Source organism: Lepidochelys kempii, chromosome 5 (assembly GCF_965140265.1).
Source record: "Lepidochelys kempii isolate rLepKem1 chromosome 5, rLepKem1.hap2, whole genome shotgun sequence".
Classification (NCBI taxonomy): Eukaryota; Metazoa; Chordata; order Testudines; family Cheloniidae; genus Lepidochelys; species Lepidochelys kempii.
The window spans coordinates 120564565-120585220 of record NC_133260.1 but is presented as its reverse complement, the minus strand read 5'-3'; the positions used below and the strand labels follow the sequence as shown (position 1 = coordinate 120585220).

At 40.0% G+C, this 20656-nt stretch overlaps 1 protein-coding gene across 1 annotated transcript in view; it reads right to left on the bottom strand.

Annotated features, from left to right (window-relative positions):
* The window catches only part of SVEP1 (sushi, von Willebrand factor type A, EGF and pentraxin domain containing 1), a 170563-nt gene that overhangs the window by 91946 nt on the left and 57961 nt on the right, over positions 1–20656 (bottom strand). Inside the window, exons 7-13 of the mRNA XM_073345600.1 lie at positions 18285–18482; positions 12196–12314; positions 9816–9945; positions 7388–7495; positions 5729–5860; positions 3540–3734; positions 1854–1975 (exon numbers count right to left, since the gene is read on the bottom strand). Of these exons, the coding sequence (XP_073201701.1) occupies positions 1854–1975; positions 3540–3734; positions 5729–5860; positions 7388–7495; positions 9816–9945; positions 12196–12314; positions 18285–18482 (1004 nt within the window). The remainder of the gene's footprint in view (positions 1–1853; positions 1976–3539; positions 3735–5728; positions 5861–7387; positions 7496–9815; positions 9946–12195; positions 12315–18284; positions 18483–20656) is intronic.

The following is a 20656-nucleotide window of genomic DNA, read 5'->3' as shown; positions in this document are numbered from 1 at the left end:
ATCAGAAAATGACTCTGAAGTCTTGTGTCTGTCCTGCACCATTCAGAGTGTAGCATAAGGTGACTGCAGTGACTCAGAAGTCTTTGCGGTTTGTGATCCAAATAAAATTGTATGACAATGAGGGCTGCTGGGCTGGGGGGGTTGATGATGCTTCTGTGGGGAGAAGATATTTTTGTTGGTGATGCTTTTCTCTTCTCCCCTCTGTGTTGTCCTCTGCCTGCACAGCACAGCCCTCAGTTCTGGGACAGCACTGCTTCAATAGGCAGGGAAGCTGATTCCAAAGCCCCTCGAAGTACTGCTTCTTCTGCCCTGGAGCCATGCAGTGGACAAGTGTGGGGAAGAAAGGGGCTGAGGATCTGCTCTGGGTTGATGGCTGGGAGGGAGGCAGGAGCCACAGAGGGATAAAGGGAGCATGCTACTCCTTTGCATCCAGCATACCACTGGGTCCTAATGAGTTTGCTGCTTTTTCAGATGGTACAGTGCAACTTGCAACCCTCTCATAACCCGCTTCAAGACTGTGTCCCACTGGTTGTGAGCTACTGGCCTGAGCACAGATCAGGACCCAGCAGCACCAGACCTGACAACAGTGTGCTCTGTGGCTTGAGCAGGTCACCCAGGCATTCAGTATACAAGTTCAAAGAAAGTTCAGTAGCTAAATTGGTCTTTAGGTGGCCAGGTTTTCAAAGGCATTGAGCACCGGGAGCTCTTATTGATTATAATATCAGCGATCAGGATGCCACAACTCGGAACAGAAGGTTAATAATTTAGGTACCGACTTATAGGTTTAGGTGCCTAAATTTAGGCTCCAGATTTGAATATTTTGCCATAGTCCCTGAATGTCAAGAAACGTGCTATAGTGGGGGTGCAGGGTGAGGTTTGCAAAAGCATCAAAGGGTGCATCAACACAGCCCAGGGCAGCGCGCCTCCCAGCCTGGGTCAACAAATGTGGGTTAGCGGGGCTAGCGGCCTACTGTGCAGACGGCCCTTTGAAGTTGTGGCTTAGGCTGGGCTAAGGTTCTCAAGCCCACCCCCCTCCCTACACTTCAGAGCCCAAGTGGCAACTTTAAAGCACTATCTACCAAGCTGTTTTCAGAACCCCATTGAGTTATTCCTGCGTGCTGTGCAGACACCCTAAATGACTTAGGAGCACAAATCCCATTGTAAATCCATAGGATTTGGGCTCCTAAGGGCTCATCTATTCAAACACTTAGTATGCAGCAATCTGGGGTTTAAAGAGGAGTAGATCAAAGCGCACAGGAGCTCAAAGTGGAGCCTTTATCATGCAGCAGCAGGATCCACACGGACACTTAGTGCAGGGTAGACATACGCCCAGGGTTCAAACAGACAAGCCCTAAGTCACAAGGCACTTTTGAAAATCTTACCACAACTCCAAGACAAAGACTGCAGTTAACTCCCCGATTTATGGATACAAACAACGGTACAAGGGTTTGCACAGCAACCCCTACAATAACAAACCAGTGTACTTTGCCTATAATGGAGACATTTCATATTTTGAAATGGAACAGACTTCCCTTTCAAGTTTCTAAGGTATATAGTAAAAGAACAAAAAGAAAAGGAGTTCTTGTGGCACCTTAGAGACTAACAAATTTATTTGAGCATAAGCTTTCGTGAGCTACTGAATGCATCTGATGAAGTGAGCTGTAGCTCACAAAAGTTTATGCTCAAATAAATTGGTTAGTCTCTAAGGTGCCACAAGTACTCCTTTTCTTTTTGCAAATACAGACTAACACGGCTGCTACTCTGAAACAAGTAAAAGAACAGTTAGGGAAAAAATGACAACATATTGGTAAAGAAAAAGGTTTATGAAAAGTGAAAGAGTATTACTAACCTACCATTTTACCAAGCGCACTCTGAAAAGCCTCAGCAAAGCTTTTTAGAAGGTTGTTGTCATCACATCGCGTTGCTTTGTAGAGCATCTCAAAAGACTTGAACCCATGATTTGCAAAACGATTTACTGAAAAGAGTTGGGGAAGGACGCTTTTATGGTTTGTGATTTTAGAGTAACAGTTTCAAAAGAAATACTATGGACAGGATTATACTAAAATTATCTGAACTCAACAGGATATCTTTAAATATAGATCACAACAAAAGAATATAAGGAAGAAGCAAAAGCTGGTAAACTTGACTGTTACAATAAAAATATATCCAACTACTTCAATCAGATAGAGCACAGTGTGGCAACAACTAAAATCCATGGATAGTAATTACATTTCCAATACACACACAGTATTGAACAACTTAGTATAGAAGATCCCAGCTATTAAATATCTGTTGTTGACCTAATTCAGCATTTTCTTAATGGAAAAGAACCTGTTAGTTTCATGGCATTTTTTTTTAAACCATCAAATCTTTTAGCATGTATTTTTGAATACATCTGAGAGGGAGAAATTAATGCTTATTACTAATACAGCTTGGCTCCAAATGCAAAATTCTGATTCAGATTTCAAGCAACCCCAAACTCTGGGGTACTCAGATCAAGAATCTTGGGTTGACCCATAATGAGAACACCCTGACTTGTGTTGATGTTTATGGGGGCTACTTGTGTGAGAAAGGTCTACTCAGGGAGTGTACAATCTATCACAAATATGGGCTTCATTTGAAGTATCTGGATCTATATTCAGATTTGGATTTCCTATGACCCCAGAGTTTGGGGCTGTCCAAGCTGAGGTTTTGACTGGACACGTCTCAGATTAGAAACTTCTAATAAATGCTGGTTGGATCACAATTGGTTATGTTCAAGGGACTATTTTTTGTGAAGTTATTTTGCACAATTGCACTGGAATTTTGGCTGGGTTTAGAGAGTCTGGCTTGCGATACATCAAAAAACTTTTGAGAACAGCTTACTAAAGCTTTGTTATCCATTCCTCCAGTTGTAACAACACTGGTCGTCTAGACCAGGGGTTCTCAAACTGTGGGTCGGGACCCCAAAGTGGGTCACAGGGTCGCCATGGCTGGTGTTAGACTTGTTAGGGTTCAGGTCTGAAGCCAAAGCCTGAGCCCCACCGCCCAGGGCTGAAGCTGAAACCCAAGGTTTTCAGCCTTGAGCAGCGGCCCTCAGGAGCTCAGGTTACAGGCCCCCCGCCAGGGGCTGAAGCCCTTGGGCTTTGGCCCCCCAACACAGAGTGGAGGGGCTTGGGTGGGCTCAGGCTTCGGTGCCCCAACCTGGGGTTATGTGGTAATTGTTGCTGTCAGAAGGGAGTCACGATGCAATGAAGTTTGAGAACCACTGGTCTAGACAAATTATTTCAACCTGCTTTTTTTAACCAACATGCCATACAGATTTTGTTTCCATTGCTATTTTGTAAATCCCAAGGACTCAAATTTTTTATTATATTTTATCCAGTTTATGAAACAATATATTGTAATCCTAAAACCCTTTTTGTACAAGGCCCTTAACAGTTCAGGGGAAGGGACAATAGAAAATCTATAATGTAAAATGGTTATAATTGCTAGTTATTGAATCATGTTCCTAGCTATACAGCAGAAAAACAAAGGTTAATAATCAAAGTAAAACTCACAAGAGCAGTCAGGCCATTCAGTAGAATATGGTGGTTTCCAGATACCATCCTCATAGGCACAATAGTAGTTTTCAGTTGATGCTGCTGTAAAGTTATAACCATCCATGCAGCGTAATGTGCAGTTAACACCTGCTTCGTCTTCTATGCATATAAAATCCCCATGCACTGGGGTGAAGGAAATTTCACAGGGAGAACCTGTGAAAAAATATATTCAGTTCACATATGGATAGCTTGTAGATTAATATAAACAAGTACACAGGAAACCCTGAGGGATAGGATTTTCAAAGCACTTGGTCTAATTCTGCTTCCCCTGAAAGCAACAGCAGTATGACTATTGACTTCAATGGAAGGAAAATTAGGCTAATGTTAAGCACTTTTGAAAATCCCAACCTGGGAGTTTAAAATCCAGAAATGCAAAGGTTGAGAAAAAAAAATGAAGCACCAAAAGTGTGGAAATGCAAAACTGAAAGCCCTGTATGCTTTTGCTTAAAACTGGGGTCTCTCTTTAGAGCATGCTAAATTATTCATCTATTAATATAATATTAACTAGAACTTTTTACACAACCTTATACACAGTAAGTTACAGTACATTACATACAGTACCTGATTCTGATGCCAATCAGCTTTACACTAGTGGAATTCTATTGACTTCAGTGGAGTCACTCCTGATTTATGATGGTGTATAAGTGATCAAAATTAGGCCTATAATCTTCAGACTTGGGCAGACAAGTGTGAAGAAAATAGGATCATGGTAATTTTAAAATTGTTAGTGTTTGACGTTCAGTGGCCCAGAGTTTGCGATGATATTGAGTTTGAAATATCCAAGAACTTGAAATAAAGCCAAGTCAGAGAACAAGTAAGCCTAATGTTCTAAATCCCAGTATCTTTGAATCAATTTAAAAATTGAATTAAGTTCACCTTGAAGTTTCTCAATATTTATAATTTTAAAACAACCAAAATTGTATTATTCAAACTTGTCTTGTTCTGTAGATCTCATTGAGACTTAAAAATCATGCCAAATCTGACGACTGTATCTACTCCTGTAACTTACTGTTTCTAAGGATATGCACAAAATTCCAGTTTATACAATATTAAATATTGTATTAATTAAATAAATTTACCATGATGTAAAAGCAGGGGTAGGCAACCTATGGCACACGTGCTAAAGGCGGCACGTGAGCTGATTTTCAGTGGCACTCACACTGCCCAGGTCCTGGCCACTGGTCCGGGGGGCTCTGCATTTTAATTTAATTTTAAATGAAGCTTCTTAAACATTTTAAAAACCTTATTTACCTTACATACAACAATAGTTTAGTTATATATTATAGACTCATAGAAAGAGACTTTCTAAAAACGTTAAAATATATTACTGGCAAGTAAAACCTTAAATTAGAGTGAATAAATGAAGACTCGACACACCACTTCTGAAAGGTTGTCGACCCCTGTGTAAAAGTTAGACCCTGTTTTAAGGCATAACCAGTAGGGGGCAGAGTTAAAGTTGAATGTTCAACCATAAATCTGTATTTACTAACTTCTGAGTGACTGATTTTCCTAACTAATTGTTAGCCTGCTGGTTGGGACATTCTTTTTCCTCCTTCCCCGCCTCTTTTTTTTTTTTTTTAAATATAATACATACCCCCATACTTATGTACATCTAGATATGTGTAAACCCAATTGTAAAGGGTAGAAAGTGTTCCATTTCCTGTTAGGATATTAGCAGTTTATTAAAAAATCTCTCCAGAGAAATCTTCCATTCCGGTGAACAGAAAGTAGACCACATTTTAGGCTATGCTTCTTGTTGACGAATAATTGGACAATTGTCTGAAGTTTTATTGGACTACTGAGTAAAACCTTTAGTGCTTTTTATACCTATTTTGGATGTACGGAGTACACTACTCGGTTACTCCAGAGTTTTGCCATATAACTCAGCTGATTTTATTGATGGACCTGATTTCACTGGAGTTACACTGGTGTAAAACAGTGACACTGAAATGCAAAAGCACATTGGTGCTGTATACATATACGCATTTATAACAAGTATTATATTACACACACACTTGTTACTTATCAGTGAATTATTCATAGCACTGAACATTAAACTGACTGATGGTGACCGATATGTATAACTGCATTTTTATTAGTACTAAATAATTTTGTGTCTATGGCCAGAAGATGATCAAATAACAAACCTTTGATGACAATGTGGATCTCACATGTCCTGTTATTTCCTGAGGAGTCGGTAGCAGTATATTGAACTGTTGTCTCTCCTTTGAGGAAGAGATCTCCAGGTGAATGACTTTTAGTGATTGTCAGGGCAGCTCCTAGAGTAGTTTTAAAAAAAAATAAATGAAAAGGTTTTTCTGGCCTTGTGTATTGCAGCTATCCCTACAGAGGCTGACTACACAATGGACAATTTAGGCTTATTAATTTTCTTGGTAACAGATGTGCTCAACCATGGTAAGCACTGAATCATAGAAGATTAGGGTTGGAAGAGACCTCAGGAGGTCCTCTAGTCCAACCTCCTACTCAAAGCAGGGCCAACACCAACTAAATCATCCCAGCCAGGGCTTTGTCAAGCCTGACCTTAAAAATCTCTAAGGAAGGAGATTCCACCACCTCCTAGGTAACCCATTCCAGTGCTTCACCACCCTCCTAGTGAAATAGTATTTCCTAATATCCAACCTAGACCTCCCCATACTGCAACTTGAGACCATTGCTCCTTGTTCTGTCATCTGCCACCACTGAGAACAGCCGAGCTCCATCCTCTTCGGAACCCCCCTTCAGGTAGTTGAAGGCTGCTATCAAATCATAGAATCATAGAATATCAGGGTTGGAAGGGACCTCAGCAGGTCATCTAGTCCAACCCCCTGCTCAAAGCAGGACCGATCCCCAATTAAATCACCCCAGCCAGGGCTTTGTCAAGCCTGACCTTAAAAACTTCTAAGGAAGGAGATTCTACCACCTCCCTAGGTAATGCATTCCAGTGTTTCACCACCCTCCTAGTGAAGAAGTTTTTCCTAATATCCAACCTAAACCTCCCCCACTGCAACTTGAGACCATTACTCCTTGTCCTGTCCTCTTCCACCACTGAGAATAGTCTAGAACCATCCTCTCTGGAACCATCTCTCAGGTAGTTGAAAGCAGCTATCAAATCCTCTCTCATTCTTCTCTTCTGCAGACTAAACAATCCCAGTTCCCTCAGCCTCTCCTCATAAGTCATGTGTTCCAGACCCCTAATCATTTTTGTTGCCCTTTGCTGGACTCTCTCCAATTTATCCACATCATTCTTGTAGTGTGGGGCCCAAAACTGGACACAGTACTCCAGATGAGGCCTCACCAATGTCGAATAGAGGGGAACGATCACGTCCCTTGATCTGCTCGCTATGCCCCTACTTATATATCCCAAAATGCCATTGGCCTTCTTGGCAACATGGGCACACTGCTGACTCATATCCAGCTTCTCGTCGACTGTAACCCCCAGGTCCTTTTCTGCAGAACTGCTGCCTAGCCATTCGGCCCCTAGTCTGTAGTGGTGCATGGGATTCTTCCATCCTAAGTGCAGGATTCTGCACTTGTCCTTATTGAACCTCATCAAATTTCTTTTGGCCGAATCCTCCAATTTGTCTGGGTTGCTCTGGACCCTATCTCTACCCTCCAGCTTATCTACTTCTGTCCCCAGTTTAGTGTAATCTGCGAACTTGCTGAGGGTGCAATCCATCCCATCAAACCTGTTCAAAGTGGTAAGTTGCTAAAAAATGATATCCTCATCCCAGGGGTGCCATGTAGGAACTGTATGGACGTAACCACTCTTTGGCTGGTTCATCTATACATGAGCTGCATTATCTCACCTGAGTTGTCCGAGAACTGAGGCTCCTCCCATGTTGCTCTGTACTCGTTCTCCGATACGTGAATTGGAGGCGGAGATCTGCATCTATCGATTACAGGGGATTCTACATCTAGAGAAGTTGAAGAGACAGCATGAAATTTGATCACAGAACAATAGACAAGTTGTGGGTCAAACTCAGAGGTGATGTGAAGGGTGTTTTAGGTTTCACATCTGTAAATCTGTATAAGTGGGTGTGCGTTTGAGAGTAAGTTGCTGTAATATATATGCCAAAAGAATGGAAGTGCAGGGTTACAGCAGGAAAAGCACCAGAAGATAAATTATGGAGAGTGGCTTTATTTTAAACTCTCGGGTTGGTTATCTTTCTTGCACAGTCCCACACATGGGCCTCCTTGTTGAGCAATGTAAACTAACTTACGCCCACTAAATAATGTATAATTTACTCCACTGTTTATTGTGCCTCTGAGGTTGGTCCATTGTCATGAAAATTTACCAACAGTCTCCAATTGACCAACAAGACTTTGGCTCAAGCGACATAAACAGCCACTTAAGTTTCCTAAAGCAGTGGTTTTCAACCTGTGGATCAGGGACACCAGGAGGTCCGCAGACCCCCTGTCTAAAATTTCCAAAGGGTCCATACCCCCATTTAAAATTTTTTAGGGGTCGGCAAATGAAAAAAGCTTGAAAACCCATTGTCCTAAAACAACTGAGCTATCCTTGGTAAAACACAGATAGCCACCAATTCATAATACCTAACTCACTGAATTTAACTGAGCGCTGGCTCTGACTGAGTTTAGTGATTAAAAATAACAGCAGACAACAAGGTATCAAGCCAATGCATACCAGAATGAGCAGATGCCATTCCAATAGAACGGTGGGCAAAATTCAGGAAGTGCCATAAATATCATTTAAGTTTGACATCAGGTATGTATCCCAGAAAATGGGTGTAAGTGGGAAAGCAGTGTAATTTATGCTGATTTGGCACTGAGCCAATATATGAAGTAAATGTAATTCATATGTAGAAGTGGCAGGAGAGAGTGGTGTATCAGAAAAAGCAATGAACAGGACGGGTGTTATATAAACAGCCACCCTTTTACTGTAGCTTACATTGAAGTATCCCCATCACAATGAAGACTAAATCCAGTCCAGGTCTAACAGGAACAATACCCACTCAAGTCAATGGGAAAGGAGTTACATACACTGATGGAAGTCTGAATCTGGTCCCCAGAATAATAAACTGGTATAAGTAACACTTGCTTTGCATACAACTAAATGTCAAATTGGTACAAGTTGCATACATCTGCTAACCAACAGGCATCGGATGTGTAACTTAAACTATCGCCTACATTATCATTGCTAAATATATCCCACCAAGTTTGAATTGCCTAAGTATATGACTACAAAAGTGAACAAGAAATACATCAGTCAGATTGCTCGTTAAATGCATAATTACAAATACAAGGGCTAGACTCTACTGTCACGTGCGGTTGTGTGTTTCAGGTGTAACTCTGCTTGAACTTGGTGGAAAACTGGTGTGAGAGAAGAATTAGGCTCAACAGAGAACAACACTGCCATCACAACATGCCTCACCTCATATTTATCCATCAAAACCATCTAATGTTATGTACTTATCCAACAATTTCTTTAAACTCATCAACCAAGCCATATTGCAGAAGGCAGAAAGTTGCCTTTCCCTTTATAAAGCTAAGATAGGGTCCTGCCACCGATAACCTCCCAGCTAACTCGACAGAGAAATATACCCTCTCACCTCTATGCAGCAGCATCACTAGAACTAAGTTGATACTGCAAAAAAGGATTCAAGGACATTTTCTCAAATACAAAAATTGCACATTGGCGTCAACTGTATTCACCATCCATTTTATTTGCATTCTGTAAACTTTTCAAAGAGTGAATTTTGTTCATAAGACAGTTCACTGAAAGAGACAGCATGTCTCAAATACTTGGACAAACAAATACTTGCATGATTTATCTCATTGGAAATATGTGGTCATCTTGAAAGCTCTTTGTGGGTTTGGGAAGACATTCAGTCAGGAATTAAAACCAATGGTCTGTGAGTAAACACAGCACGCATGCCATATAACTAACCCTAATGCTTGTTTATGTTTTGACAGATTAATGCGCTTTATTTACGAAATGTGGGGAAGCCCCAAAAAAAGAACAAATGCTTTAGCTGCAGCCAATCCAAATAGAGCATTTGACAATCCAGGATCTGACAGCAAATACCATATATTATGCAAATGATGGCTTCCATTCAGCCAGGCACTTATGCATGTGAATTCAACAGGACTATTCACATGCTTAAAATTAGGTGTGTGCTTAAATGCCATGGTGAATCAGAACCGCCTCCTGCACAAATGAAACAGTTTTATCTTTGTCAGAATCGTTCCCAGGTACTTCTGAAAAGCACTTACCAATAACCTTGACACTGAATGTGCAGCTTGCTTGATTGTCGGACTTGTCCACTGCTATGTAAGTGATTGCAACTTCTCCAATGGGGAAAAGAGAAGGTGGTATGAAGGCTGGAGTAACGTGAATGGAGACCTTTTAGAGGAACAGATGTTTGTTATTTAAATGCAAACATGGGTCTGTAATCACATATCTGTATTTTACAAAATGTGCACGTAATGTAATGCTTTAAAATTAAACCTCTACGTGTTTGGATGCATGTAGATTTGATTCTTATTTACATTAAGAATTCTTTATACCCTTTAGCTGTTTAGAAGAGCCACAAATTGGGCATAAATTACATTTACACCCTCTTATAGGCTTCTTTATATGGCCAAAGTAATGGAAGGGACCTTAGTATAAATGAGAATCAGGCCCACACGAATGTAAGTGACTCAGCTGGGAATCAAAGTTTTCACAGGCCAGACTTGTAACTCAAAGAACATTACTCTTTACAAAACAGTTTGGGGAAAAATTCTGTCATTGGATACGCACATAGACCTCCCATTGTTGTAATCATTGGGCTACAAATTTACCCCAATTGTGAGCTCAACTGTAAAAAGCACACAAAAGTTCATAAATTGTTACAATAATCCCTAATAACAAACATTGATGGGAAAAGGTATGAAAGGGAGACAAAAAAGACTGAGTTAGTCCCAACAAAAAGACCTACTGATATAATTCAAGGACTGTGCTAAGAGCATGCTTGGTAAACAAGAAAAGCATAGAACCAGAAATCAGTGAACCAAAATTATTGTGTCTGAAAGTAGGCCTAATTGGTGGACAAAATAATGAGGAGATGATCTATTCCTCCCACCATTCCCTTGTGGGGTCCTTAAAGAAAGAGACTTGGGGAGAAAAATTGGCTACTGGAGTGAGCTTCACGCTCATGGCAGCCACCCTCACCATCTCCATGAAGACCCCAGGCCTTTGTCATCCTCATCCTGACCAGATTGGGCTAGAGAGAGGGACCCAGATGAAATCGCCACCTCCCCTAGCTACAGCTGAATTCCACCCAGGATGAAACAGGATCAGACTTTAAGAACAGCTCCAGCCCATCTCAACTAACTTCTTCTCTTGACTCCAAAAGGACAGTTATCACCATCTTTGAGACCACCTAAGACAGTGATTCTCAACCAGGGGTGTGGGTACCAATGGGGCTACGCAGAGGTCTTCCAGTGGGTACATCAACTCATCTAGATATTTGCCTAGTTTTACAACAGGTACATAAAAAGCACTAGTGAAGTCAGTACAAACTAAAATTTCATATAGACAACAACTTGTTTATACTGCTCTATACACTATACATAGAAATGCAAGTACAATATTTATATTTCAATTTATTTTATAATTATATGGTAAAAATGAAAAAAAGCAATTTTTCATTAATAGCGTGCTGTGACACTTTTGTATTTTTGTGTCTGTTTTTGTAAATAAGTGGTTTTCAAGCAAGGTGAAACTTGGGGGTACGCAAGACAAATCGGACTCCTGAAAGGGAGTACAGTAGTCTGGAAAGGTTGAGAGCCACTGAATAAGAGACTGTCAGACAAAGGGGTTTTTCCTTCTAAAAACTCTCCCCAGCGAAAGGGAACAAGGGATGTTGTTAAAACTAAAGCCTTACTTAATACTTCACATTTCAAATGCTTTTTCCTTCTTTTCTTTACCTTCAATAAAAAAGTCAAAAGGATTTTAATGGTGTGTTTGCCATGTTACTAAGCAGGCTGAAATCTCAGTTTACCAGCCTTGGTCCTTGTTTAAATCTGTTTAACATTGGACAGTGATTCAACTATGTTAGCACCTTTGGCCTATACATTCCATCAAAATTAATACACCACCAACTACTTCAGCGGAAGTCACTGGCCTGTATCTGAAGCTTGATCATGAGAATAAGAAATGGGATCATATTATTTCTTGTATGGTGCTGTGGTGAGTTTTCACTTATCACATTGGGCTCCTTTTAGCCTTTGAACGTTATGAGTTGGTTTACTTCCTTGAGGAAGGACTGGATTTTATGGAAGGCAGATCACTAAACTCCTTCATAGTCTGAGATCTCCTTTTTAAAGTGCCATTCTGTATTTTATAAACAAGGACGCATTCTTTCTTTTGACTGCATAAATTAACTGTACAGAACTGTATGCATATAAAACACCATACAGGGTATTCAGTAACCACATAAATCGAACAGAGAAAATGCTGAATTCTGAAGACTCTGGTTTACAACAGATCTCTCTGCTTCTTCTCACCAAGAAACAAGACATTCTAATGGCTTAGACACATTTCAGAGCTCTAAAACAGCTACCTGAAAAGGGATTGCATCAAAATAAAATGTATATGTTTTAGCTCTACCTCATCTCCAGAGTTATCCTTTGTTATTGGAACCTGCCAGCTAATATTAGCAGAGTTATGATGTTCCAGAGTCCTGGCCTCAATATTGTCTGGACAGCTGATTTGAGGAGCTTCAATATCTAATTGAGAGAGAGAAAAAATCATAATGGTTACTCAGCTGGCTTGCTGTGTGCACTGTTCATCAAGGTGACTAGTATCATCTCATTATTTCATTTTGCACCTGTTTGCTTTCTCCACCTCTTACCTATATTCTTACACTTTGATTGCAAGCTCTTCAGGGTAAGGACTCTCTCTTCATTATACTTTTGTACAGTGCCCAGCACAGTGGGCCCTTGGCCTCTAGGAGTTATACTACAAATAATACTAATAGAATGAGTGTTTATTTTAACACTGCAGTTGCCTTTTATTAAAACAACACATCTATTCTTCCATGAGGAATGGCTACTTTATTCCCCTACTTCTTGACAACAAGTGTAACCCATACAGTTAGGAACTCATAGCAAAAGTTACTGACCTTTAATTACCCTGAAAATACACAATTTTTTAATGCCATGGCACAAAAATGTGATTTATGTGGATTCTGGTGGGAAGGTGGGACAATCAAAATGACACCTACAGTTTTGCTTACAATCATTTGCAAAGTCAGTGTAATTCTTTGCGTGTTTTTTGTTTATAAATACTATGGGAAGCGGCGGCCAGCACATCCCTGTGGCCCGCCGCTTCCCGCAGCTCCCGTTGGCTGGGAATGGCGAACCACAGCCACTGGGAGCTGCGGGGCCGTGCCTGCGGACGGTCAATGTAAACAACATGTCTCGTGGCCCGCCACTGGATTATCCTGATGGGCTGCGTGCCGAAGGTTGCTGACCTCTGATCTGGCCTACTGTCATCAAGAGTTCTTTCACATGATCCTGAAAAATCAAGTGAAACTCCAGTAAATCCTGTTGAAACTTGCCTATTTCATCACTAAATCAGTGACTCATCCCAGCTATTCCCCACTCAAAAATCTCCTATTCCCACCACAGGTCCCACCTTTTATTCCAATAGCTCTCAGGAGTTCCCTATTAGTGAGGAGCATTCTAGAGACTCTCAGTTTAAGAATGAGGAAAACTACCTAAAACGGCAGCATTGAGACCAGAATAGTCTCCATCCTGCTGATGTGGAATGCAAGGGGTGGGTTTTCTGCATCATCACCAAAGACATTTCATTTGGATGCAGAGGTGGGTGGAAAACTAGCTCGGGGTCTGCCTCCACAATCTGAACCACCAAAAAAAGTGGATGAGGAAATAGGTCAGCAGGCCATCCCTGAACACATTAGTAGGGAAGAAGCAATGCAGGTGTAATACTGACAGACCCCGGTCATCAGCGGGTGGGATTGAACCTGGGACCTCGAGCTAAATGTAGGAGCCTCTACTGCATGAGGTAAAAGCCACAAGGCCATTAGCGAAGGCTGGAGAGCAGACTCATTAATCTCTCTCGAAGTGATCTCAGTGCCACGACCTGGGACCGAGCACCAAACCCAGGAGGTGTGGGGATTACACGGGGTCTCCCGTGAGCTAAGGTCCCAGGATATGTTATAGAGAGTGTGTGTGCATGCACGTGTATATGTTTGTGAGCGAGTGTGCATGCATGAGGGAGATGGTGGGATTGCTACTGGAGAGGGAAATAATTCAGACCAGCACAAGTCTTCTCTGAGGTTTGCCAGACCTTGACATGTTTCACAGTATGAATTAATATGCGCCATAATTAGGTCCCCTCTAAAGAGAAGGTAGCCAAAGACAAGGGGAAAGAACTGGAGGCATGTTGGGAATGGGCTGGTGGAGATGAGAGAGTGAGAGGTGGACAGAAATAATTTGGTATTCCAACTATTTATTATAATAACTTTTCATCTGAAAAACTCGCGCATCTTTATAAAAATGGCTTCCAATCCCTGTTCCCACTGAAGTCAATGACTAAACTCCAATGGAGTTCTGCATGACAAGGATGGAGTCTATTAACTAGTTAAGCTCACAACATCCCTGAGAGACAGATCACTTAAGCTACCACTGAAAGGCAGCACCCTCTTGGCCAGAACTTGAAAAGTTGTTTAATATTATTAACAGTACACAACAACATTATTTTAAGATAGGAGCGTAGAAGAACATTGTGCCTAACTGAAACTGCATGAGGCAACTTAAACAGACAGAATGTAAATACCAAAGTAAAAATTTGATTAATGTAAAAGATCAACACCTCTCCTCTTACAACAAGTGCCATGGGATCTTTCATGTCCACAGGTGTGAGAGACCTTAACTTTACATCTAATCAGCGCAAGAGAACAGTGCTTTCTAGCGCCATGCTGGGGCATGGTCTAGAACTGACTCCAAGGGAAGAGTGCTTTGACTGAACGACTGCTCTGACTGACTTATTTCTGCTGCTAAACAAAGGTTCTACATGTGACAAATGGTCTCCTCCAGTTTCAAAGAGTTTCTGTTTCACTAGCATGGGGTACAATCTGTGCTGCATGGCCAACAACAGTTAAGCCTCCAGTTATTCTGACAAAACCTAAAGCACTTTGTTATCCCCCCAGCATAGAGCCTTTCCAAACACTGCAGCAGGATTATTTCATTATTGGAGTGCTCTTTGATAAATAGTCTTCAGTCTCACTAGGAAAGGACAACAACATTCACCTCTGAACTCTTTTATGCCCAAGAGGCCTTAAACCAGCTAAAGAACTGACACCATTTATTACTTTGCTAGAGATATTTACATTTCAAAATATAACTGCGGTAATTAAAATTCCATGATGAAGACTGCATGAACAATAAATACAAGCCACTTTGCCTTCCTCGGAAGTAAGTTTTCATAGCAAGCACACTCTTTGAAACAACTTCCAATTGTGTTTCATACTCCCGGGACCATGGACTTTCAGCTGTAGCAAGTTCCAGTTAAAAGTGAAGTTCTGAAGAAAGGCTAATCATTGGCAGTGAGCGAACAGATTATTTTGGATAAGTGAAGTATTTTGGCTACATAATACATATAAACAACAAAGAGAACTAAGCAGGGACTTGTTTTCTTTATATAAAATTCAACAGATTGCAACCACCCTCATTAGAGACATGCAGCCTTCAGAGACTACAGATATCTCTTATTTTAGGGTTTTATATTGTTGCCCATCACAGTAGACCCTGGGTGCCTGGTCTCAATACATACAGCTTCATCTTGATCCAAACAGCTTGGCCTGCAGCCTTATCACCTTGTGGTGTGATTCCATCAGATATTATAAGTAGGGCTGTCAAGCAATTAAAAAAATGAATTGTGATTAATCATGCAATTTAATTGCATTATTAAATAATAATACAATACCATTTATTTAAATATTTTTGGATGTTTTCTACATTTTCCAATATATTGATTTCAATTACAACACAGAAAAAGAAGTGTACCGTGCTCATTTTATATTCATTTTTTATTACAAGTATTTGCACTGTAGAAAAACAAAAGAAATAGTATTTTTCTATTAACCTAATACAAGTACTATAGTGCAATCTCTTTATCATGAAAGTTGATCTTGCAAATGAAGAATTATGTACAAAAAACTGCATTCAAAAATAAAACAACGTAGAATTTTTGAACCTGCAGGTCCACTCAGTCCTACTTCTTGGTCAGCCAGTCGCTCAGACAAAAAAGTTGGTTTACATTTGCAGGAGATAATGCTGTCTGCTTCTTGTTTATAATGTCACCTGAAAGTGAGAACAGGCATTCTCATGGTACTGTTGTAGCCGGCATTGCAAGATATTTACTTGCCAGATGTGTTAAAGATTCATATGTCCCTTCATACTTCAGCCACCATTCCAGGGGACATGCGTCCATGCTGATGACAGGTTCTGCTTGATAACAATCCAAAGCAGTGCGGACCGACGCACGTTCATTTTCATTAACTGAGTCAGATGCCACCAGCAGAAGGTTGATTTTATTTTTTGGTGGTTTGGGTTCTGTAGTTTCCGCATCAGAGCATTCCTCTTTAAGACTTCTGAAAGTATGCTCCGCACCTCATCCCTCTCAGATTTTGGAGAGCACTTCACATTTTTAAACGTTGAGTCAAGTGCTGTAGCTATCTTTAGAAATCTCATATTGGTGCTGTTTTTGCATTTTATGAAATCGGCTATGAAAGCGTTCTTAAAATGAACAACATGTGCTGAGTCATCATGCGAAACTTCTATAACATGAAATATATGGCAGAATGTGGGTAAAACAGAGGAGGAGACATACAATTCTCCCCCAAGGAGTTCAGTCACAAATTTAATGAACGCGTTATTTTTTTAACGAGCGTCATCACCATGGAAGCACGTCCTCTGGAATAGTGGCCGAAGCATGAAGGGGCATGCAAATGTTTAGCATATCTGGCACGTAAATACCTTGCAATGCCGGCTACAAAAGTACCATGCAAATGCCTGTTCTCACTTTCTGGTGACATTGTAAATAAGAAGAGGGCACCATTATCTCCTGTAAATGTGAACAAACTTGTTTGTCCTAGCGAGTGGCTGAACAAGAAGTAGGACTGAGTGGACTTGTAGGCTCTGAAGTTTTACATTGTTTTGTTTTTGAGCGCAGTTATGTAACGAACAAAAGCCCCCCTACATTTGTAAATTGCACTTTCACGACAAAGATATTGCACTACGGTACCTGTATGAGGTGAATTTAAAAACATTATTTCTTTTGTTTATCATTTTTACAGTGCAAATATTTGTAATAAAAATAATATTCACTTTGATTTCAATTACAACACAGAATACAATATATACGAAAAAGTAGAAAATCATCCAAAATATTTAATAAATTTAAATTGGTATTCTATTGTTTAACAGTGCGATTAAAACTGTGATTAATTGCGATTAATTTTTTAAATAGTGATTAATTTTTTTGAGTGTGAGTTAACTGTGATTAATCGACAGCCCTAATTATAAATTATGCCTCATCCATATTTGCATAGAAGAACTTCCACGAGCAGGGAGGCTGCTGCTGATTCAGTAGGGGGGACTCTACCCTCCAAGTCAATACAGAAATAATGCACTAGGGATCATTATGCTGCTGGAGGTGCTGTGTTTAGGATAAGTAGTAATATGGAGGTCCTCACAACAGAAATCCTGTGGCACTTTCTGTAGTGATGTGCTAAATAACTTATAATTCTGTTTTTCGTAACGCACCTTTTCATTTCTAAAGAGTCTGCCTGCCTCTCTGCTGTGAGGCCCTCCATTCTGTTTCAGGTGCAGAATGTCATAGAGAAATATACCCTATGCTTTCTCAATGAGACTTTACTTTTGTTCTTTCTTGGGGTTTTCCCTTAATCTAGAGTTAAAGGCATTCAAACTGAAAGTATATTTGTGTACGAAAAAATTTAATATCCTATGAAAGAGTTGGGTGTTCATACCAGAGCTCTGGCCAAACTCAAACGAATGTAATTACGTTTTCCCCATCTACACTTCCTGTGCAGCTTCAGTTAATTGCGGCATTCTTCATTGTGTGCCCTAAAGTTTTGAGTAGAAAGCTGTTAAACAGAGTTAGTTCCTCTCCCCGGAGGGTGCTGTGAAAAACTGGGATAAAACACCTTAATATATCTTGCATATTAGTATAAGTTTCCATAGCACTTAAGGAACCTTGAGATAAAAGGAACTATATAAATGCATGATATACCATTGATATTATTACTGTTATTATATTGTTTGGTTTCTCTTTGGCCACCTCTACAGCCTAGGTTTTTCTCACCTTCATTCCTCAAATTTATAATTTAACTTTTTCTCCCAGGCCTTAAAGTCACACAGTACCGTGAACCCCAACAAAACAGGACACCTGGGAGGGGTCTCCAGAGGGCTGACTGATGGTGAGGTGCATCATAAATGTACTGGAACAATCTTGCTGAGCCACAAAATTGTAATGAACTAATAAATATTAAATTCTATTGTCAGGCAACGGTAGAAGCAGTACATTTTGGAAATCACTTTAATCAGGCTTTGCCTCAGGTTCCAACACATCTTTATCTCTCTCTCTCTGCAATCCCCTTCCCTCGGAACCCACATCTACTTGCAAGTGGAAATTATTGTTCAGGTCTATACCTTTACATAGAGACTTCTGGACATTTTCACTCCATTTCCCAGAAGGAGTGCATCTCAGTTCTTCTCTAACACCAGACAAGGTGAATCCCTGGGGGCAGCTCAACTGGCACACTGTTCCAGATTTTGATGGTTCCTTTCCACAACTTGATGGATGTACTGTCACACTCTCAGGTTTCTGGAAGATGGGGCAATGCACCTCTACATGAAGTAAACACACAAATGTCAGCTGACACAGAAAATATACACTTCCAAAGTTATCAGCAATTAAGAACCTTTTGAAATGGGTGCTGGAAGTCAGGTGAGTTCTTATGGTTGCAGGAGTTCTCTTTCAGTAAATTACAACCATTGGCAATATCCTCATGAGACAAATCAGGTTTGGCCCCACCCCCTTGTATCAGATCTGCTCCTTTTTCTTAAATTCACTAGTTACCATTTTTTTTTGTTGCTGCTGGAATCACACCACAGCTTTGTACAAGAACCTATTAATTTCACCTGCTCCTATTTTGTTGTCTCATTGTCACAATACAGATATTGGAGTGGCACTGTGAGCAGTTTGCTGCATGCTAACTACAAAGAACTGTTTATACAATGCCATGAAATGAGAACTAAGAGGTACAACAATTTTACTAAAACAAAAAAGTCATTACAATTTGTTTATTTCAGGGTTCATTACATGCTCAATCACCTTCTGTTTGTGAAATGGCTCGTAAGTGAACCTACATCCAGTTTCAAATTATTATAGGCTGATATCTGATTTTGTTCAAACCTAAAATACGAACCAGAACTCAGGGAACTATACATGGCAACCAAAAGAACAATTTGCTGGTTTCCATGTAAACCTAAACTTCCAAGTTTAGCAAATGTTGACTGTGGATTTGCAGGGACCAAAAATGTACCTTAATGTTATGAAATGTTTTATGACTAGGGCAGGTCAAATATTTTCAAATTGTGAAGAAAAACTTAATCAAAATTTGAAATTTCTAAAACTACAATGGGATGGGAGGAAGGAGAGAGGGAGGGAAATGACTACATTTTTACCAACACTTTATCCTGTTTTTCAACCAGCCATATTTATTATTTCGGGCAGTTACTGCAAATTTTTACTGTTGTCATGTAGAGCTGAGCAAATACGGTAAAAGGTGGATACCGAATTTGTACAATAAATGTATTTTCAATAATGTGCCTTGAAATATTAATATGCTTTCCAAAGCAAATGCCTCAGGAAAATGTTAAGTATTAAATGGAATGAATGTATAGCACCGAGATTCATCATAGAGTTCAACAACTTATCATCGCCAAAGCTATCCAGAAAAGAAGATGGAAATATCTGGGACATGTGTTAAGACATGTATGCAGCAAGAGTTTGCCATGGCAGGTCTCTCATTAGGTAGTTGGTCAAACACGTAAAAAGAGCTGACTGAAAGACTCCGTCTGTTAAACACTACTCAGAGAGGGAAAACCTATGATACTTAACATAGCGGATATGTAAAAAGCTTCCAGGACAGATTGGGATGGTGGAGCCTTGTTCATTCCTTACCTGATGTTTCAGGGTGTAGAAAAGATTCAGATTCAGAACAGTTAATATTGAGACAAAAATTTTTTTTTGTAAAGTACTTGAAAAGCTGGCAGTTCTACAAAACTTATTTTAAAGAAAGAATCTAAGTATTATAAATATTTCCTCCCCTTGAAAGTCTTGCTTTTGAAAAATTAAGAGTAAAGCTTAAACTATTAATAATAATACTTCATATCTTGTCGTTATTTTGACAGTCTGCAGAGGCCTTGAGTGTATACACATTCATTTTAGACAGAATAATTGTCTTAAAACTTAAAACTATTTCCATTAGTTAAAAATGGTGTTCATTTCTGGACACCTCTTTATGGGAAAGCTATTGACAAATTGGAGGGAGTTCAGAGAGCAGCAACAAAAATGATTAGGGAATCAAAATTAAAAGACCTAATTATGAGCTCGTTGGATAAGTGACAATTTAGGGAAAAAGAAAAGGAGGACTTGTGGCACCTTAGAGACTAACAAATTTATTTGCGCATAAGCTTTCGTGAGCTACAGCTCACTTCATCGGATGTAATGACAGGCACAAACACAAAGAGAAGAAGAACTATGTAGGGTGGTACAAAGGGATATATAACTAGGAGTGAAGAGAAGAAACTGAGAAAGGGAAAATTTAGGTTGAATACAAGGAAAAGTGGAATAGTCTTCTGGGGAAGTGGTGATAGTCCAAGCACTTAGGACATATATTACTGAACCAGACAAAACACTAGACTGTACAAGGAGCAGCCTTGCATTATTAGAGAAAAGGTCTGGATGGCCTAATAGAATTTTTTCATCTCTGACTCCTACAAATCTACAGGTCTTC